This window comes from Cherax quadricarinatus, chromosome 30 (assembly GCF_038502225.1).
Source record: "Cherax quadricarinatus isolate ZL_2023a chromosome 30, ASM3850222v1, whole genome shotgun sequence".
NCBI lineage: Eukaryota > Metazoa > Arthropoda > Malacostraca > Decapoda > Parastacidae > Cherax > Cherax quadricarinatus.
In genome coordinates, this window is record NC_091321.1 from 15,180,566 (window position 1) to 15,203,708 (window position 23,143).

The 23,143-nt window shown below is 40.7% G+C and overlaps 1 protein-coding gene across 5 annotated transcripts in view; it reads left to right on the forward strand.

The window, feature by feature from the left end:
- Positions 1 to 23,143, forward strand: part of Snrk (SNF related kinase) — a 374,848-nt gene that overhangs the window by 320,214 nt on the left and 31,491 nt on the right. For 4 of the 5 annotated variants that reach the window (XM_053781947.2, XM_053781948.2, XM_053781944.2 and 1 more), the window contains exons 3-10: positions 7,070 to 7,209; positions 7,924 to 8,105; positions 11,633 to 11,904; positions 13,655 to 13,796; positions 15,214 to 15,423; positions 15,555 to 15,590; positions 15,771 to 15,905; positions 22,512 to 22,638. In XM_053781947.2, coding sequence (XP_053637922.1) covers positions 7,081 to 7,209; positions 7,924 to 8,105; positions 11,633 to 11,904; positions 13,655 to 13,796; positions 15,214 to 15,423; positions 15,555 to 15,590; positions 15,771 to 15,905; positions 22,512 to 22,638 — 1,233 coding nt within the window. In that variant the 5' untranslated portion in view covers positions 7,070 to 7,080. The remainder of the gene's footprint in view (positions 1 to 7,069; positions 7,210 to 7,923; positions 8,106 to 11,632; positions 11,905 to 13,654; positions 13,797 to 15,213; positions 15,424 to 15,554; positions 15,591 to 15,770; positions 15,906 to 22,511; positions 22,639 to 23,143) is intronic. The other variant, XM_053781946.2, reaches the window with a different exon arrangement.

Consider the following 23,143-nt stretch of genomic DNA (forward strand, 5'->3'; position numbering starts at 1 on the left):
CAAAGTCAAGTGTGGACAGGGTTATGTTAGAAATGTTGGCTGAGGTTTTTGTCACATTCATAAAAAAGTCGTGATTATATTTTTAGTCTGTTTAGCGGCTCTGTTATCATGTGGGAGTTCGATACGTGGATTAGGGTAGAAATACTCACGTAGGCTGTTATTACGTATAATCGTAGATATGTGGAGAGAACCCGCAGCCGTTACCTATCTCCTTGGTTACACTCGTAAAACTGACTAGCCGGCTGGCCAGTACCCCGTAGTGGGTCTTTTGAAAATAGTGTCAGCTCAGCACAGACCGTGACTCAAGACGGTTGGTCGTTGAGTCAACGGACAGGTTACTGGTAACTGGTTACTGGTAACTGGTTACTACTACTGAGAGCTCGGCGACGCTAACGTATGTCGTCCCGACATACAACTAATACAAACTAGAGATGGCAGGTATACGGCTTGGGCTGATTCTATACAATGTCAAAGTACACAACATGAAACATTATAGATACATAAGTAGAACATTGGAATGAAAGCTTACGTAACTGAAACTGTAATGTAATACAAGGTATACTATAGTACAACTTAAAACTCAACAAATGAACAACGAACTCAACATTGAGATTACAAGTGATAAAAACAAAAATTTTGATCGATCGATCTGTATTCGTGTGATCTACGGATTCTGAGGAAGGAATATATACAAAGAAAGAGTGTTTAACAGAAAGGCAGATTCGGTGCACGCAAATCTAGACTGTTAACTCTCAGAATGCGGAGAGAACATGAACACAAAAAAAAAAAATTCTTGAATACTGATAAGTTGATACTGTAATTATTCATCTATACAGGTTATTTACATTTAACCCCAACTCTGCTAGGGTAAGATTGGCATATGCAGAATGGGTGTCATCTCTGGGAGGATCAAACTCTGTAGCATTGGCTAACTCATGCTGTATTTGAGGCAAATCTGAATTGGAAGTTACAAATGATACTTGAGGATTTCTCAATACCTGTCGTGTACGTAGGGAATAACGACATTCAGGTTGATCATCTGACTGAGTATCAGAGGAAGAGAGTACAGGATCAGGAGGATTGTCAGAGTCTGTCACATTAGTCTGGGTTGGAACATCATTATCATCACATACTAACTTCATATGATCCAAATGCGATTCTTTATACTGACCAGTACTAATCTCTCTAACCTTATACTTATTACCAGTGATATGTTCAACTACGCGATAAGGACCAACAAACTTTTGATCAAGCTTTGGTATTGCAGACGTTTTGTTAAAATTAGTCAGCATAACTCTCGAACCTACTTTGATTTTGGATGGCTTTACTCGAGTATTTGCGACTCTTGTAAATTCTGCTGTTGATTTGTGAAGTGTTTCACGGATTCTTCTAAAAACACTTTGAGCTAAGCTGGTACGAGTTGCTACGAAATCATCAGGGTTGTAATTTGGTTTCGGATTAGAATATAACAACTCATAAGGCAAACGTTTATCTACACCATACAATGCATAATGTGGAGTGTCACCTATAGAAACATTGTAAGCAGAATTTATAGCACACTGCACATCAGGTATAACTTCATCCCAAGTTTCACTATTGGGATTGATAGTGGCTCTCAAGACATCAAGTACTTTCTTATTGGTTCGTTCCGCTAACCCATTGCTGGCAGGATGATGAGGAACAATGGTGGATTTAGAGATCTTGTACAAGGTACACAAATTTTCAAGAATTTCATTACAGAATTCACCTCCATTATCTGTTACTAGGGACTTAGGGGTGGTATGCCTGCAGATAATGCGTTCTTTAAACGCTTTAGCTACTGTCTCGGCAGTCTTATCTGCAATAGGAACTAACTCACAATATCTGGTGAAATGGTCTACCATAACACACAGATGTTTGTTACCTTGGAGGGAACATCGGAAATTAGTTAACAAATCTAGCGCAACTCTTTCCCAAGGTTCGCTAGTAGTCGGATACACTTGGATTGGATTAGGACCATTAGCATTGCCTTTATGTTGCATGCAGACACTACATTTCTTAACATACTCAGAAATATCAGTTGCCATACGAGGCCAAAAGTATTTCAATCTGGCTTGTTTTACTGAACGATCCATACCAGGGTGTGCAACACCTGGTACATCGTGAACTAGCTGTAAGGCTACATTCACTAGTGACTGTGGAATTACTAACTGGTATACTCTTCTGCTAGGAGTACCCAACTCGGCTGTTCGATACAGTAATTCTTGGTTCATGAGAAAGTCACTGATGGGAGCTGGTGGCTTCACAGTCAGAATAAGATCTTCCTGGAGCAGGAATCGAATCACACCAGACCACATGGGATCTGTTCTTTCTTACTGGAGGAATGAACAAACTCGGTGAAGTGGATACTCCCCCCGGTTGAGAAATTAACGCTATAACACGCAATATAGCAAGGGAGAACGAATCTACTATCTACTACAAGCACAATGAACACGGTAAACAATGCTGATATACTGAGTCGCACACAGTGACACGAGGTATCAACTATAAAGAAACTACACTTACAAACTTTAACAACGTGGAAGTTACTCGAGAAATAACTTCTTACAATGCACTGATTACTGTCAACTAGGATGGGATCACAATCTGAAACACAAGGGACAACAACAACACTCAAGTGAGCACACTAGCCACAGAAACGTCTTTCTGCACGGCTTGTGGCATCAGCAAGAGATGGCATAACTCGTTGCAAGTAAAGTTCTTCACCATTTATCATGTGGGAGTTCGATACGTGGATTAGGGTAGAAATACTCACGTAGGCTGTTATTACGTATAATCGTAGATATGTGGAGAGAACCCGCAGCCGTTACCTATCTCCTTGGTTACACTCGTAAAACTGACTAGCCGGCTGGCCAGTACCCCGTAGTGGGTCTTTTGAAAATAGTGTCAGCTCAGCACAGACCGTGACTCAAGACGGTTGGTCGTTGAGTCAACGGACAGGTTACTGGTAACTGGTTACTGGTAACTGGTTACTACTACTGAGACTGTGAGCACCGTGTCGACTGTATGTTTACTCATTTCTTTGCCATCATCAGTGAGAGTTGCATCTCTCAGTCAGGGTATTAGACCAATGTTATCCCAGTTTCAGGTCACTGAAACGTCTCAATTCCAGATTTCTCAGAGAGCTGAAAGAGCTTTACCGCAGTTCTCCCAGGGCACTTGACAGCACTCTCATCTCCCGCTATAAATCAAGTGGCGGATTCTGAAAATCTTGACTTGAATCTGGAGAGCTGCAGTGATTTCCCAGGAGTGACTTCGCAGTCGTCCCGTACCACTGGCACCGTCTCCGAGACGGTGGAGGTGCCTAGACGGTTCCCCCGGACGCAGTGCCTCCCATTCCAAGACGGTATCCCTGAACTCGATGGTCTCACGGACCCGGTGGTTCCCTGAACCCGGTGGTTCCCCGGACCGGTGGTTCCCCGGACCGGTGGTTACCCGGACCGGTGGTTACCCAGACCCATTGGTTTCCCGGAATAGGTGGTTTCACGGACCAGGTGATTTCCTGGACTCGGCGAATTTTGTGATATGCATTTGTGCTTAAATTCTTATATGAATATTAATGACGTCATGTATATAAAATATACATAAAACTTGGCAGTTTTATGGTAAGGCAGGAGCTATACACTCCAGCTCACGATGAGTCTAGTGTAAGTAGATACTCTTTCTTCCAGCTGTTACACTACTATCAGAGGTTACCTGAAGGTTACGGCTTGATAAAGCTCATAGAGAGCGAAACGTTGCCACAATGCCTGAAGGTTGCCTCAGCCTGAAAATAATTTCAGGGGTAACCACCCCCGACACGGTCCCAGACTAAGAGAACCTTTACTGCACGTATAAGTTCCACCAAACACCTTAACTACTGGGAACGCCTGGAAGCACTTGACTTGTACTCACTAGAACGCAGGCGAGAGAGAGATATAATCTACACCTGGAAGATTCTGGAGGGACTGGTCCCTAGTATGCACACAGCAATCACTCCATACGAAAGCGAAAGACTTGGCAGGCGATGCAACATACCCCCAGTGAAAGGTAGGAGCGTCACTGGTACACTAAGAGAAAACGCAGTAAGTGTCCGGGGCCCAAGACTGTTCAACAGCCTCCCACCAGCAATAAGGGGTATTAAGGGAAGACTCCTGGTTGTCTTCAAGAGGGAGCTGGACAGATACCTAAAGACGGTGCCGGATCAGCCGGGCTGTGGTTCGTACGTTGGATTGTGTGCGGCCAGCAGTAACAGCGTCGTTGCTCAGGCTCTGATCCACCGGGAGGCCTGGTCGTGGAACGAGCCGCGGGGGCGTTGATCCTCGGAATGCCCTCCAGGTAGACTCCAGGTAGGTAGGCTGATCAGGAACTAATTCGAGGAGCTTACCCAGCTGTAGCACACATGGATTCTGAAAAAAAAGACTAAGTGTGACCAGAAGAAGCACGAAGAAACGAGCCATCTAGGATATTGTAAAAATTTCCACATTTCTACATATATGCAAAATCCAAGTTAGTAACTATCTCATCTTAAGAAGTATTTGTAGAAGTGGACTATTAATCACAGGTCTTCATACACCGACGATGAAAAAGAGTGAAACTTTAGAAGACCAATATAAATCAATGTTTAGCAGTCATTATTTATAAAGAAGTGTAAAAGATTATTAGCACGAATACTCAGTATTCTTTGGAGAAAGATCTTAGATCTAGATGAAATCCTAAAAGACCTTCAAGAGTGCAGACGAAGCTCTTTTGCATAAAGGATACAGTAGAGCGCTAGCTAAAAATTGTAGACCAGTAGCCCTAATGTCACTCTTCATAATGGTGACAAGTTCCATCTGCTTATATACTGAAAGAAAAGAATGGAGAACTCAGAGGGGGCAATGTATACAGAAATCAAGATCACCAAATAGAACAAAAGGAATATGTGAAAGACTGGTTGTAATAATGTCAGCTGACCTTTCTTTTAAGGAACACAATAAGGCAAATGTCACGAAAGCCAGGAAAGTGCCAGGTCGATAATTTCAAAACAAGGGAAATAGTGCCACCGTTTAAATCGTGTGTACTGTCTCGGTCAAAGTATTAATACGTTTAGTGTTGAGGCTTCGTTCAGAGCAAGAGATATATCAGACTTGAAACAGATACAGCCCGCATAAAACCAGTAAGGATGGGAGCGCTCAGAGTCCTCAATATGGAGCAGAGGAAAGATACATTTATGATAATATATACCTGGTAGGTACTTGAGAGTCTAGTACCAAATCTGCACATTGCCATAACACACTTAAGCAAGAGATAAAAAAAAAAATGTAAAGTAGACCCCGTGAAAAGCAGGGACGTTGTGGGTACAGTAAGAGAACATTGTATCAACACCCTGAGCCCACACTCTTCAGAAACACTGTCGAAACAAGTGCAGAACTGTCTTCAGAAGGAAACTGGACAAGTACTTTCTCAAAGTGATGGATCACCCAGGCTGTGATGGATATATGGGCCAGCAGGCCGCCAGCAGTAACAGATTGGCTGACCAGGCAAACACTAGATAAACCTGGCCCTGGGCCAGGCTGTGTAAGTAGGAAAACTCTCGAAACTAATCAAAGGCATATTAAAAGTAAATGTACGTAGTTATAGCCTATAAGATGAGGTCAGAAGGTTATAGCAGTAAAGTAGGGAAGTGGATATTAATTTACTGCTTGCCACTAGCACCAACAGCCTGATTGATCAGGCTTCGTCTGGGACCAGGCCGCAGGGGGAGAGCGATGACCCCCGGAATTGACTACAAGTAGTTAGTAAATCAAAATTCATCTTTGTATAATAACAAAGTGTTGGCCAAGACAGTGTTCTTGTGGCGCTACTCTCGCATCATCATAACACAGACAACACAAAAACCACAAAATCATACATTGCATGAGGGAGTGTGAGAGTGAGTGAAGGAAGGAGTGGGTGTATGCATGAATCAGAAAGAGAGAGAGAGAGAGAGAGAAGGTTTCAGGAGTCATAATCGAGTGTAAAATCTGTAACGATGCTCTGGTAATGTCCGATAAATGTGAAACTATCATGTAAATCTGAATGAACTAAAGCAGTGCCAAGTTTAAGCAGAGCCAACTTTAAGCAGTGCCACCTTGAAAGTAATCACTCAGGAGGTATAGTGAAGAGCCAGCGACTCCTAGTGCTTGCAGTTTTGCCATGAGTCCCTAGTGCCTTACTCCACCGAAAGCACCAGCAATGTCCAGCTCAGCTACACAGTTGATCTTGGATTGATCCAGTGACTGATGCCACATAGTGGAGAGGTTTTACAGCAGATCAGCAGCAGGGTGACCTGTGATACATTTTCTGAATCCGTATTGACGGTCACAAAGAAGCAAGTGATAGTCGATGAACGCTGTCATCTGCCGTGAGATTATTGTCTCAGGAATCTTGCCGCTGATTGACAGGAGTGACACTAGTCTGTAGTTCCTGGTTTCCGCTCTGCTCTTCTTTTTGTGAACAGGTATTGTATATGCTACTTTCCAAAGGAGAAGGCCATTTGCACTATACTACTAGGCAGTGCTGATAGATGTGAGTTAGAGGTGATGCTAGATGGTCTGTACATCTACTCACCAATCTTGGGCTCACCTTATCTGGGCCCACAGCCTTCTCTCTCTCTTTCTCTCTCTCTCTCTCTCTCTCTCTCTCTCTCTCTCTCTCTCTCTCTCTCTCTCTCTCTCTCTCTCTCTCTCTCTCTCTCGCTCTCTCTCTCTCTCACTTTCTCCGACATTGGGAGGGGTAAATGTATATATTATCAGGTATTGTACCGCCACATCTCAAAGTTTCTCAAATTAACATGGTAAACACTAAATTCACGCTGCATCTTCTTGCCCCAACGCTGCTTTTGTTTACTGCAAGACAAATTGTGCAATTTTATAATGCTGTTGCCTCAACGTTGTGCAATATTCCAGTGTTTTCTCAAGATAGTGCAAGGCTGCTGGTGCAACTACATTTGTGTTTGTATTGCAAATGCAGTTATATTTGTGTTTGTGGTGTTGTAGGTACATTTACTACATTTGTGTTTGTGTTGCAGGTGCAGCTACTATGAGCGTGGGCGGGTACGATGGCAAGATTGCTGGCCTGTATGACTTGGAGGAGACGCTGGGACGTGGCCACTATGCCGTCGTCAAGCTGGCCAGACACGTCTTCACCGGAGAGAAGGTGGCCGTCAAGGTAACTGTCTCACTCGCTCACTCTCGTTGGCTCTCACTCTTAGATGTGTGTGTGCACACGCATCCTTGGATCACTCTCAAGATTGATCCATAAATCTTTAGGTCACTGCCAAAAAACAAACAATAAATCCCGGGGTTACTGCCAAGTGCTTCATAAATCCCAGGTCCACAAATCCCAGGATCACTGTCAAGAGTGATACATAAATCCCAGGGATACGTGATATATTGAGTTGACTTGAGAGAAGTCAAAATACCATGAATTAGATACCTGTTATATCCCATGTGTATATTGTATTATAGTTCGATTATTGTGGGTGTATTAGGCTCGTATTTCCACGAAATACGTAAGACTAGATGGAATTCAGGACAAGCTAATCTATTAAGACTCTCTCTCTCTCTCTCTCTCTCTCTCTCTCTCTCTCTCTCTCTCTCTCTCTCTCTCTCTCTCTCTCTTTCTCTCTCTCTCTCTCCCATGACCTTAGGTTAGAGTGTAGTAGGGACTTGCTCTAGTCCATCTGTCATAAAATTATATCGCTACCATGTTAAGAAAAAACAAACTTGTTGCTCTCAGTTAACCTACATAGCTGAAACTCTAATTACACACATGAATTTACGAGGAAAAGAAGAGGTCTAGCTCTTGTCTCCGCCTCTTGCCTTTCTCCCGACTAAGTTGTAATATTTGCGTGATGACCTACTGCTGTTGTCTTGGGTGCAGGTGATAGACAAGATGAAGCTGGACGAGGTGTCGCGGGCTCACCTGTTCCAGGAGGTGCGCTGCATGAAGCTCGTGCAACACCCCAACGTTGTCAGACTCTACGAGGTGATCGACACTCAAACCAAACTCTACCTCATCCTAGAGTGGGCCGACGGTGGTGACATGTACGACTACATCATGAAGTGAGTCCTCTACCACTCCCCTCTCACTCTTTGCTCTTGGGAAAACATTAATCCAAATTGGTAGGTCTTGTTTGACTTTGTAATTAAGAATGAAAGTTACTATACTGCAGGTGGAGACCTTTGCAGCCTGCTCACAAATTGGAAATGAAAAGTGGGCAACGTTTTGGTCTGTCATGAACCGTTTTCAAGCAACTAGTGATTTGATAAAGGTCCGAGATGGACCGAAACGTCGTTCAATTTTTATTTCCACTTAGAGGATAAGAACTACTATACCGACTTGTATGAATGAAATGATGGTATTGCTGCACCTTAGTTATTAACTGCGATGTGAATGTACGAAATATGCTGAGTTGGTATGTTAACCATCTATAAGAAAACGTGTGCTGAGATTTGAGTATACTTGAAACATACATTAGACTGGTATAAACCTTGGTAATAAATACCGACAAGTTGGTTTAGAAAGACACGTAAGCAAACACTATAACATATTTATTAGAAAACGTTTCGGTCCTGGGACCTTGATCACTTCTAACATACAGAGGTAGAAAGACATTATATATATAGGCGGAGAGTGAGATGTGACGCACGTGACCTGAGGAATGTCATAAGAACATAAGAATGGAGGAACACTGTAGAAGGCCTACTGGCCCATGCGAGGCAGGTCCTTATCAAAACAACCTCTGCCTATGATGAGGACCAGTAGACGATGAAATCATGTGACTCCTGTGTTGTTGGGTTGGTGCTGCTTAAGTATCATGTATGCCAATGTTTTTGAAATTTTGTAGTTTCCAGTGTTGCGTTCTATAGTGTCGGTGACGGTGATTAGTGAGGCTTCTAGGCACCGTCGGCGTCTGAGGTCTGGTTCGGTGAGAACGAGTTGTGCCTCGTTCCAGTTCATCAAATGCCCCGTGGAGTCTGTGGAGGACACAGGCGTACCTTACATCGTCTCTGTTAGAGGCATTTCGATGCTCATTCAGGCGGACTGCAAGATCTCTGCCTGTCTCGCCTACATATTTCTTGGGACAGAACCCACAGGGGATAGTGTAGACGCCTGCTGTAGAAGTTAGAGGTGTGGGGCTGCGTTTAGTAGTGAGGTCTTTGATAGAGGATGTGTTTATGGTGGAAACGATGATGTTACTCATAGCAAGTGCCCAGCGAGTATTCGTGGCAACATCGCCACATGGGAGTACTATGAACTGTTTAGGGGGCTGTTCCATGGGCGGTTTGTTGAGGATAGCTTGTGCCTTGAGTCTGCAATCTCGGATGAAGAAAGATGGGAACTGAAGACGTGTAAAGGCTTGTGTTATGTAAGTGCATTCTTCTTCTAGAAAACAAGGGCTGGAGATGCGAAGAGCTCTCAAGAAGAAGCCAATGAGGACTCCTCTCTTAGTGCGGGTATCTTGGTGTGAATAAAAGTGTATAAGATCGTCCTTGTTGGTAGGTTTTCTATACACTTTGAAGAGAAGTTTGTCACTGTCGGGAGATCTGCACAGTAGAACGTCGAGGAAAGGAAGTTTGCCATCATTTTCGAGTTCAAGTGTAAACTTTATTGATGGTTCAACTGCATTGATCTTGTTGAGAAGGGCCTGGCGATGTTGCCACGAATACTCGCCGGGCACTTGCTATGAGTAACATCATCGTTTCCACCATAAACACATCCTCTATCAAAGACCTCACTACTAAACGCAGCCCCACACCTCTAACTTCCACAGCAGGCGTCTACACTATCCCCTGTGGGTTCTGTCCCAAGAAATATGTAGGCGAGACAGGCAGAGATCTTGCAGTCCGCCTGAATGAGCATCGAAATGCCTCTAACAGAGACGATGTAAGGTACGCCTGTGTCCTCCACAGAGACTCCACGGGGCATTTGATGAACTGGAACGAGGCACAACTCGTTCTCACCGAACCAGACCTCAGACGCCGACGGTGCCTAGAAGCCTCACTAATCACCGTCACCGACACTATAGAACGCAACACTGGAAACTACAAAATTTCAAAAACATTGGCATACATGATACTTAAGCAGCACCAACCCAACAACACAGGAGTCACATGATTTCATCGTCTTGTAGATGAATGGTTCAGAGAACCGACATGTTGATAAATTAGACACATGTGCAACTCTTGGGTATCTTTATTGATACCCAAGAGTTGCACATGTGTCTAATTTATTATCATTTCATCGTCTACTGGTCCTCATCATAGGCAGAGGTTGTTTTGATAAGGACCTGCCTCGCATGGGCCAGTAGGCCTTCTACAGTGTTCCTCCATTCTTATGTTCTTATGACATTCCTCAGGTCACGTGCGTCACATCTCACTCTCCGCCTATATATATAATGTCTTTCTACCTCTGTATGTTAGAAGTGATCAAGGTCCCAGGACCGAAACGTTTTCTAATAAATATGTTATAGTGTTTGCTTACGTGTCTTTCTAAACCATACATTAGACTAAACCTGTGTGGGTCATTCAACACACAAATACACAAAGACTGACAGAGCTCCTGGTGAGCGAAACGTCTCGTTAACATAAATTTATCCTAGTACTGTACATGTCTTAATTACACACTTATCTGTATTAGATACAATCTTTGACTTACGTGCCACGGTTAGGTATCTTTATTATCCTAAGGTTTCACCTACATAGTAGGCCTCTTCAATTGGATACAGAGGTGACAAAATATGGAGACAGCATCAGAACCAGTGATGAGGTAAAAGTGATATGATCAGTCTGTTAATTTTGAAGAGGTAGTTTTTGGAGATGGTAAGTATCTCAGCCTGGCGAAGAGTTCAGCTGACCTATTTACATGTTAATTGAGGTTAGGCGCTGAAAATCTCGATGTAGTCATTGCCTGGAAATGTAGTCACTACTAGTAGAAGCAAGAACGTACGGATTTATTAGCATCTCACCTCGCCACTGCCTGGAAATGTAGTCACTACTAGTAGAAGCAAGAACGTACGGATTTATTAGCATCTCACCTCGCCACTGCTTCTGCTGCTGTATTCGACTGAAACGTTTTGACAATAAAGATATCTAACTTTCACTTGTGTCATACTCGTCGGTATTGTATTCCATTTTCATAATTCTACCCATCTCTTGACTACGTCTGCCTGTTGACTATCTACCCACCTATTTACCTACATGTTGACCCCCTTATCTACCTACATGTTGACCCCCTATCTACCTACATATTGACTCCTTATCTACTTACCTTCCTGTTGACTACCTACCTGTAGACTACCTACCTACCTGTAGACTACCTACCTACCTGTTGACTACTTACCTACCTGTAGACTACTTACCTACCTGTAGACTACTTACCTACCTGTAGACTAACTACCTACCTGTAGACTACCTACCTACCTGTTGACTACTTACCTACCTGTTGACTACTTACCTACCTGTTGACTACTTACCTACCTGTTGACTACTTACCTACCTGTTGACTACTTACCTACCTGTAGACTACCTACCTCCATGTTAACCACCTACCTGCCTGTAAACTAAGTACTTGTTGACTATCCTGGCAGGCATGAGAAGGGGCTGGACGAGGGTGCAGCATGCAAGTACTTCCGCCAGATCGTGCATGCCATTAGCTTCTGCCACAAGCTGCACGTCGTCCACCGTGACCTGAAGCCAGAGAACGTGGTGTTCTTTGAGAAGCTGGGTATGGTGAAACTTACCGACTTTGGCTTCAGCAACAAGTTCTGCCCCGGCCAGAAGCTGGAGACCTCCTGTGGCTCCCTGGCCTACTCTGCCCCGGAGATCCTACTCGGAGACTCCTACGATGCTCCAGCAGTTGGTCAGTGACTTTAAGTCTTGGAGTCTGGCTCCTCCTTTCACCCTTCAAAGTTTTTTTTTTTTTTTCCTTTATTCTGTCGAAGGGCTCTTGATCCATGGAATAGGGGTTACCCTTCTTAAGAATGTAAGAATAATGGAGCAGGCCTGTTGGCCCATACTTGGCAAGTCATCCCAAGAGCCAACCCCCTCCTTCCTTCCCTCACTCAAGCTTTTGTCCAGGCTTAAGCTTCAACACTCCTGCTAACCCATGCTCTGCTGGTCCCATTCAGATTCAGCCTTTGTCGCTTATGTATTTGTCCAGCATACTTTTAAAGCTACCCAAAGTTGTAGCTTCAGTGACTCCACTTAGTAGACTGTTCCATTCATAAGCAGTTTAATCAAATGGTTAACCCTAGTTACTCTTTTTTTTTTCCCAGGTGATATATGACCCTTGTGGCTCAGTGCCTCTCCATGAATATACAGTGGACCCCCGCATAACGATGGCATCGCATAGCGATTTTTCCGCATAACGATTACTTTTATCGCAAAATTTTTGCCGCGCATACCGATTAAAAACCCGCATACCGATTTTCGTCCGAGACGCGTCCAATGTGCCCTCATCCAGCCTCACATGTGCCGCTCCGTCCCATTGTTTACCAGCCAGCCTCCGCGGTAACATCCAAGCATACACTCGGAATATTTCGTATTATTACAGTATTTTCGGTGCTGTTTCTGGAAAATAAGTGACCATGGGCCCCAAGAAAGCTTCTAGTGCCAACCCTGTGGTAAAAAGGGTGAGAATTAGTATGGAAATTAAGAAAGATTTTGAAGGGTTTGGGGCTAACCCTGAGAAGCCTATGCCAGTTGTGGAATCCATTGTGCCTACTTCAAAGATTAAGGAAATGTGTGCAGAGTGGGTTGAACTGCAAACCTTTATAGATGAAAATCACCCTGACACAGCTGTTGCAAGCCGTGCTTGTGACTATTTCAATGACAATGTTATGGCCCATTTTAGGAAAGTCTTGAAGGAACGGGAGGTACAGAGCTCTATGGACAGATTTGTTGTGCGACAGAGGTCCAGTGACTCTCAAGCTGGTCCTAGTGGCATTAAAAGAAGAAGGGAAGTAACCCCAGAAAAGGACTTGCTACCTCAAGTCCTAATGGAAGGGGATTCCCCTTCTAAACAGTAAGAAGATAATGCTCTCCCCTCCTCCCATCCCATCAATCATCACCAGATCTTCAATAAAAGTAAGTGTCATGTAATTGTGCATGCCTTTTTCAGTTTGTGTGTATTAAAATTAACATTTCATGTGGTAAAAAAAAATTTTTTTCATACTTTTGGGCGTCTTGCACGGATTAATTTTATTTCCATTATTTCTTATGGGGAAAATTCATTCGCATAACGATTATTTCGCATAACGATGAGCCCTCTTGCACGGATTAAAATCGTTAACCGGGGGTCCACTGTACTGTAATATTAAAAATGTTCCCTTCTCACACTAATCAGTATACTATACTCCCAGTTACTTGAGGCTTTGTGTTTTGGTCAGTAATTACAATTTTATGCAGAAACAAATAATTTTCAATCTTTTATTCTATTTCTTATGTATGAAGATAAAAAAATACTAAGCATTTTGTAATTTTTTATACTGTTTTGATACATATATTTTTACACCTGACAAGAGAATGAACTTTATATTATTACATCATATGTATGTACAGGTATATATAATGTATGCATGTGTGACTAATATAATATTACATGCTGGCAGACATATGGTCACTAGGCGTGATCCTGTACATGTTGGTGTGCGGTCATGCGCCCTTCCAGGAGGCAAACGACAGCGAGACCCTCACCATGATCATGGACTGCAAGTACACCATCCCTGACTATGTCTCCCAGCCCTGCAGAAAGTTAGTCTAACACATCTCTTTTTCTTGGGGGAGGGGGTGTTGTGTGTTGCTTGTTTTGCAGTTTAAGGCAGACATCACAGCTTGGCTCATAACAAACAGTTTGTAGGATTTTCTCAAAATTTGCTCTTGAAGGCAATGTTCAAAGCCTTATTAAGTTCACATTTACTTATTGCACTCCTGCTTTTTTTTATTGAAGATATTTTGCAGTCTACTATGTCTCCTGCTGTTGTTTAAAAGGCTATTTTGAACAAGTTCTAGTATTTTCTAGGTTTAAATTATGATGGAGTACTCTTTCTTGCCTTTACTCCAGGGAATAAAGTTAAAGGGAATTTTAGGCAATTCCAATAATTTATTGTATATGCTTTTAAAAGCATGGACAATACCAACCCTCTTTAAGGGGGCTATTAGTGTGGAGTAATATTCCAGTCTGTAAAGTGCAAGTGTTTTAAAGAGTATCATCATTCTCTTCAGAATCTCTCAAAAGCACCGTGTCATCAGAAAAAACAACTGACAATTCCTTCTCCAATGATTTCCTATCTACTCCCAGTCTTGACACCTTACATTTATTGGTATTTGAGTTGTACAACTTATACATGCCCTGCAGTTATTTGCAGTCCTCTTCAATTTCTATCCTCATTAGTTTAATGTCATCTGCAAATAGTGGTATTGGCAGTTTGGAGGGATATGTTGTGTATCTTTATATGTGTATGCTTCTAAACTGTTGTATTCTGAGCACCTCTGCAAAAACAGTGATAATGTGCGAGTGTGGTGAAAGTGTTGAATGATGATGAAAGTATTTTCTTTTTGGGGATTTTCTTTCTTTTTTTTTGGGTCACCCTGCCTCGGTGGGAGACGGCCGACTTGTTGAAAAAAAAAAAAAAATTATGTGGGTCTGGGAACTGATTCTTGGGAACAAACACCACTTGTTACTACATACATCTCACTTCAGTGTCTCATCTCTCACTATAACATTCTTCTGTTTGTTAGGTACTTCTTTATCCAGTGAATCACACTCCCTGGTATCTCAGCCTGCTATTCCAGTTTGCACATCATTCATCTGTAAGGCATCACATCAAAGGCCTTCCCACGGTCTGCTCATCTATTCCTGTCTTACTTCAGTGATCCTATCATAGAATTTTATTGAGTTGGTGAGGCATGTTTTCCCTTCCTTTAATTTGTGATGTGTGTGAGTCTGTGGTGAAGTCTATACTGTACTTTTCAAGTGCTCTATCACCATTCTCTGTGTGCATGAGGTACAGTACATACATTTGGATATAAATAGGCATCTTATAAATAAGTTACAGTATTTACAGTACTGTAACTTGTAATAATTCACGAAAATGCATTTATGCAACAAATTTTCTATGTATGCTATCGTCTTTTTTCACTAGATACTCATCCATATTGTCCTTATCAGCTTAATAGCTCGAATGTTAATCCGGGACCCAGGGAAACGCTCCACTCTAGAGGACATAGCAAGTGACCCATGGCTGCAAGAAGGCTGGACTGTGGATCCAGCAGAGGTTTTGCCTCTAGTGTCCAGACAACACCTTACAGAGGAAGACCATGCTCACATCATACACAAGATGGTTTCTGGGAACATAGCATCAATGGAAGAGATACTTGAGTAGGTTTTTTATTCTTTACATAGTCTATTCATGATTGACTGTTACTTATAGAAAAAGTTGTCTTGAAAGTGCTTTATAAGGTAATATTTTTTAAATGTATTTATTTATTTGTTAATCTTCTTTTGTACAGCAAAGTCCCCAAGATAGATTGGAAAAACTCCACTCTGTAAGATGAGAATGTTACTTTTTTGATAATGTTGAATTTGCTAAATTATTGCATTCCACATTCAGAATTTGCATTATGTTTATAGAAATTAGATTATATTCAAAGTTGTTTCTATGCTCTTTGAATATAAATGCATTTAGAAGCAATACAGTGATTATGATATGAAATCATTATTTTCAGTGGACTAGACAGGAATGAGTACAATCACATCACGGCAACATATTTTCTGTTAGCGGAACGCAAGCTTCGAGCACACCGCCTTCAACAAGCTGACTTGGCCAAGAATCCTGCCACTAGCCCTGTGATATCTGTCAGGTAAGCAAGATTTATTTTGTTCAGTAATCAATATACTGTATACAATGATTAAAAAATGTAATGAACCTTTCGTCAGTTCGTATTTAAAAGAAACCCACAGGTAGATCAAGGATAAACTTAAATGAAATTTGTCTGTATATTTAGACCTTCAACTGTAGTCCTCTTCAGCAGAGGTCTAAATAGGCAGACAAAATTCAGTTATATTTTCAGTTTATATTTTAAGTTATATTTTTCGTGAGAGTGAATGCATGCCTGTGTGTGGTGTGTGTGTGTGTTTGTTTTGTGTTCATTCACTGATTTAGATTTTTTCCTTGGTGGTCTTATTCTTTTCTGCCATGCAATACTTCATATATAAGTGTTGGTATCATTATACTCTGGTACAGTCTCCTCTGTTTTTGCCCCAGTAGATAAAATTCTTTCTTTCCACAGATGCCTCAGCACCCCCAACATGCCATCCACCTTATTCCTGTCAATCTATTCTACAGTTTGCCTCATCTTTCTTAGACCCATCTGCTAATATGTCCACTCCCAAAAATCTGAATGCATCCACTTGCTTCATACTCCCTCCAATTTTGGGAGTCACAACAGTGACAAGGCTAATACCATCTATCCCAGATGCTTTACCCCCCTTTTATTGATTTTGATTTTGCTGCCAAAGTGGCTATATTATTGTGTACCCTATATTCTTCTTGTAGATGGTAGCACAAGAGCAATGGATACATGAAAAGCCTAAGAACTAGGCCCCAAAAGGGTTAAGAGAAATACATCTGGATATATGGCTACAGTTGACTTATCTGTTGTAAGGAAATACAGTGGGACCTTGACTTACAAGCGTCCCAACATACGAGTTTTTCGAGATACAAACCGTCACTCGGTCAATTTTTTGCTCTGATTTACGAGCGAGCTTCCCCCGCTTCCTCCTCAACCCACAACCCACCTCTCTTGTTTATCTGCGATTTCATGCTTTAATTCCAAGGGCATCATCTTTTTCTTCTAAGCACTGTCCTTTGCACTTACTTTCTGAGGACCCATGGCTAGAAAAAAGAAATTTGGCAAAATAACTACACAAAATGCAAGCAAACACAAGATAAATGCTTCTACAGCACGATAAACAGTGCACTGGGCCAGCTGGCAGCATTCTGAAGCTCCTCGTTAATATTATACTACTATATTATTATTATTATTATTATTATTATTATTATTATTATTATTATTATTATTATTATTATTATTATTATTATTATTATTATTATTACAATGGAACCCCAAATATCGGCCGCTACGTTTATCAGCCAAATTGTATTTAGGCCAGTTTTTGGGCCAAAATTTTGCTCCATATTTCAGAAAGAACAAATCAAGGAAACTGATGTGGTGAAAGGGGCAAACATGTTAACGAAAAAGAGATCACAAACAATGGAAGATGTGGAGAGAGGCAGGGAGTGTAGCAGGCAGACAGGGAGTGTAGCAGGCATGCAGGGAGTGTAGCATAGAGGGAGGGAGTGTAGCAGGGAGGCAGGAAGTGTAGCAGGAACACAGGGAGTGTGGAATGGAGGCAGGGAGTGTAGCAGGCAGGGAAGGAAGTAACCCCAGAGAGGGCTTTGATACCTGAAGTCCTTATGGAGGGGGATTCCCTTTCCAAACAATAATCAGTCCTCCCTCTCTCCTCCTCCTTGTCTTCCATAAGCCAACAAGAGTCTTCAATAAAGGTATGTAATAGTGATTTAAATGTTCACTTATTTATTTTATTAAGTTCTCATTGTTTTGTGTGTAAAACTATAATTAATCTTCAAAAAAAAAAATGTATTTCTTGTTAATATTTTTGGGTGTGTGGAACGGATTAATTGTATTTACATTAATTCTTACGGGAAATATTGTTTCGAATTTAGGCCTTTTCGAATTTAGGCCGACTTTCGGGAACGGATTACGGCTGATATTCAGGGTTCCACTGTATAATTATTATTATTATTATTTTTAATAATAATAATAATAATAATAATAATAATAATAATAATAATAATAATAACGAGGAGCTTCAGAATGCTGCCAGCTGGTGCAGTGCACTGTTTATGATGTCCACAGATGATGTCCATGGATGATGTCGACAGATGATGTCCACAGATGATGATGTCCATGGAATTAAAGCATGAAATCATAGATAAACACGAGCGAGGTGTGAGGTGTGCGGGTTGTTTGCGAGGCAGTACAAGCATAGTATGTACTTCTATTACATTGGTACTGCCTTGCATTAAGCATTAAGAGTGTAGTAATTAAGTTCAGCAATAGAGTGTAGCAAGTAAGTTAAGTGATTAAGCTGCAGAAAAAGCATGAAACGAAACGAACTCCTCTAATCTCCTCTGCCTATCTTTGTTGTTGGGGTTGAAACTAGTGATCTAGTGCAGTTAGCCTCACAAACTCCATTTTCTCTTATAACAAGGCCTCTTAAGGGGAAGCATGGTCAGTGCAGGAGCGGCAATGGCCACCACCGCCCATCACATAATGACATATTTTATTCATTCTAGAGTATTTATCATGTTTCTGTGTTATTTATATTGTTTATTATGTCATTGCCCCCCAAAAACTAAACAACTCACAGCAAAGAGACTGAATAATCCCTGGCTAACACCAAGCATCCTCAAATCCATTAACACAAAGCACAAATATGAAAAATAGTATAGAATGGGTCAGATAACTAGAGAACAGTCTAAACGTTATTCGTTAGCACTTACCAGCCTGATAAGAAGGTCTAAAAAATTGTATTATGAAAATAGATTACATAACATCAAAGGTGATATGAAGAAAACCTGGAAAACTCTATCTGAAATTCTTGGAACTAAAAAGTTATCCAAAAACAAAACAATCAAACTAACAAAATCAGATGAACCCCTACTCACACCTACTGAAACAGTGAACAGACTCAATGTTTTCTTCTCCACCATAGGAAAAAATCTAGTGAACAAAATACCAAGCGCAAACACCCGTCCATCAGACTACCTCATAGGTACCTACCCAAATATGCTATTCCTAGCTCCAACCAACCCCATAGAAGTTACCCTTAAAAACAAGGCAGGAGACATAAACAACTTGCCTGCTTTTATGCGCAAAAATGCTTCTCAAGTATTGTCACCAATTATTGCAACGCTCCTTAACAAATCCATTGAATCATCTACCTTCCCAACAATCCTCAAAATAGCGAGGGTCACTCCAATCCACAAAGGAGGTGACCAAGCTGACTTGAATAACTATAGACCAATATCTAACTTACCACTGCTCTTTAAAATCTTTGAAAAATTAATTCATAGTCGGATCTATTCCTACCTCGTCTCACACAACATATTAAACCCTTGTCAGTTTGGATTCAGGAATAATAAAAGCACAAATAATGCTATCATACACATGCTAGAACTAATATATACCGCACTCGAAAAGAAAGAAGTCCCTCTTTGCATTTTCGTTGATTTACGTAAAGCTTTCGATACAGTCGACCGTGAACTGCTGTACTCCAAATTAACGCACTATGGTATCAGAGGCCACTCTCTCAACTTCCTAAAATCATACCTTAGTAACAGAACTCAATATGTGTATGCAAATGATGCAAACTCTTCCACCCAACCAATCACAGTAGGAGTCCCACAAGGAAGTGTCCTTGGACCACTCCTCTTTCTCATCTACATCAATGATCTACCGAATGCATCACAGCTACTCAAACCCATATTATTTGCAGATGACACTACATATGTCTTTTCCCACCCAAACACAGTCATACTAGCAAACACAGTCAATGCCGAATTGCAGAAAATATCTGTCTGGATGATGACTAACAAACTTACCCTGAATACAGATAAAACCTATTTCATTCAGTTTGGAAACAAAGATGCAAATGATCCAGTTAACATAATTCTAAATGGATCATCAGTCAGAAGACTCACAGAGGGAAAATTCCTTGACAGTAGCCTTGAGTTCCGGACAAACATAAAACAAATCACCAAGAAAATCTCCAAGACTGTAGGCATACTATCAAAGATAAGGTACTACGTTCCACAATCAACTCTCCTGGCACTGTACCATTCACTCATATACCCTTATCTTACATGTGGAATTTATGCATGGGGATCAATAACATCCAGTCACCTAAAACCCCTAATAACCCAGCAAAAGGCAAATTCCCACTCCTGCCAGCATACTCCACCAATTTTCAAAAGTCTGAATCTGCTCATCATTAAGAACATCCATACTTATTCATGTGCCTACTACATACACAGAACAATACATGCAAATATAAACCCTCCACTCAAACTTCTCACCAACCTAAACAGGACACATGACCACAACACAAGACACAGATCTCTTTTTGATATACTTTGTATCCATATCATACTGTGTAAAAACTCTATGCACATAAAGGGCCCCAAAATATGGAATTCATTACCAGAAGATATTAAAGTAACCCGGTCTGAAAATCAATTTAGGACTCTTCTCAAAAGCCACTTTATCACCCTAGACTAAACGCTAATACTTAGTACACACTTACTTACATACTCCCACATCATAACTTCAACAATCACTTTGAACCTTTTATCCATTGTTGACAGGAATATAACTGATTCATTTTTTTCACAAAAAGCATTTTTGAGTAGATGAATTTATCTTTTGTCTTATACAAATTTTGATTCACTTATAATTAATAATCTACTGTTCAACTATGAAATAATTACTATTCTACTTTGCAACTATGATATAATCCTTAGTGTAAAGTAGTCTGTAAGCCAGTACATGTAATGTTAAGTTGGCCCATAATGTCTAGGCATAATAGAGGCTCTCTTTGCATTGCAACCCACTATTGTAAATACAAAATCTCAATGTACTGTTTGCAAAGACATAAAATAAATAAATAAATAATTGTGAAAGATAAATAAGCTGTAGATTGATATTAGCATCATATTTTGTCCTGCCTCCAGAGAGCAGGAATTCCGCTGGAATGGATTAATGGCATTTCAGTTAATTTAAATGAGGAAAATTGATTTGGTATATGAGCAGATTGATTTATGAGATAGGTCACTGAATGGATTAATGGATTAAGTCGAGGTTCCACTGCATATGAAATTTGACCATATGGCTGCATTTGATTTGTCATCATCTGTGTGTCTGCCGAACTGCCAGAAGTACTTGTAGCCATGCCTAAGCCTGGCTACTAGAACATCAGTCAGCCTGTTCACATTGCAAGTTGCCCCTTAACCCTTTGAGGGTTTCGGACGTACTAGTACGGCTTACGACCCAGGGTTTTTGACGTACTAGTACGCCTAAATTCTAGCGCCCTCAGATCTAGTGGGAGAAAGCTGGTAGGCCTCCATATGAAAGAATGGGTCTATGTGGTCAGTGTGCACGGTAAAAAAAAAATCCTGCAGCACACAGTGCATAATGAGAAAAAAAAAACTTTGACCGTTTTTTGGGAATAAAACAGCGACTTTGCACTGTATTTTCGTATAGTATTTATTGTTGTATTCTAGTTTTCTTGGTCTCATTTTATAGAATGGAAGGCATATCATAGAAATTGAGATGATTTTGACTGGTTTTACAATGAAAAGTACCTTGAAATTGAGCTCAAAGTAGCAGAAATGTTCGATTTTTACCAAAGTTCAAAAGTAAACAAATCATGCCAAGCGTCCAATACACGTCAACTGGTGAGTCCAATACTGTTTTGCAAGTGTGCCAATATGATTCGTACCATTTTTTACACTAATGCAGTAGTCTGCATAACAGTAAATCTTCTATTGTTTGTGAGAATAAAAATTCAAAGTGGAAAGCAAAAGAATGTAAGAGGGGCCTTGAGACGTGACTAATGAACAGAGGAAATGTCATTTTAGTGCCTGGAATGTATTTCTTGTTTGTTCTGGACCCTATTCGGAAATGGGCATCTTTTGAAATTTGTGTGAAATTGGCAAAATTGCTAAATTCTGACCACTGTACTGGATAGTTGAAATTGGTAATTGGGTGGTTTCTAGCACTCATTCAATAGAAAAAATGGAGTTCTAGCGAAATATTCATGTTTTTTGTCGATTAGTACAGTGGAACTGGCTGAAAATGGGGCTCAAATTGGGTAAAATCGCCGATGCGTAAACATCGCTGAGACCGCTAACTTCGCGAGAGCATAATTCCGTAAGTTTTCCATCAAATTTCATATTTTTGGTGTCATTATGATCGGGAAAAGATTCTCTATCTTTTCTTAAGAATTTTTTTTTTTTTTTTTTTTTAAATTTGGCCGACCCTGAGAACGAGTCTCGGAGAGGGCCTGTCGACCCTCAAAGGGTTAAATGTGTTTATCTATGCTCCTCCTACCATAATGAGTGATAGATCTACTAGGCTTCTAACTGCATTCCTATAACATTCAGTTTCATTATTTTCTTCTCTTCTAATATTATTCCTAATGCTAGATACAGACACACTAACGTTATAGTCATCATTTTCCTTCAGGGTACTTTCTTTGGCTAACTTGTTAACATTACTATGAAGAACTGATCCAGTGTGTGATGGAATCCTTAACAATTGTACATTAATTCCTGTATTTTAATATTTTATTTATATTTTTAACATTGGTTCTTTGGTGCTCAGAAAATCTGGAGGTAGTTTGGATGAGAACGCAATACAAAACACTGCAGACACATCAAGGTTCATCCAGGGGCCCCAACTTTTTAAAGATGATATGGCTAATGGTATTCTACACAACAAATTGTCAGAGGTGAGTTTGTATTCAGAATTTATAATTTACTAAGTTGCCTTTTACCTTATGGCTTATGGGAATTTGGCCTTAGCCAGATTTTTTTTTAAAGTTGTATGTATATCAGAATAATAGTTACTCAGAAAATCAAAGCTTTGCAAACTGTTTGAAAAAATTAAGAATCTACACAAGAGTATTGTTACTATTATTTCATTGCATTTAGGGGGAAGCTCTAAACCCATAGGGTCATACAGTGCCTGGGTAATAGGAGGCAATTGGGTTTGATCCAAGGAAGTGGAGGATAATTCTAGTTCCTAGGATCTACATTCTATCACTAGCATCAAGAAACCTCCCTTGATGGAAAATGTTTCTTGCCAGACATTAGTTTTCCATTATTAATAAAAAAATTGGGTAATAAAAAAGTACATCATAATTTATGTTAAATTGTAAAAAAAAAAAAACACTGAAAATACTGAAGGTAAAATTTAAGTGTGGTGTAAAGCAAAAGAAATAGCTTTCAGTTTAA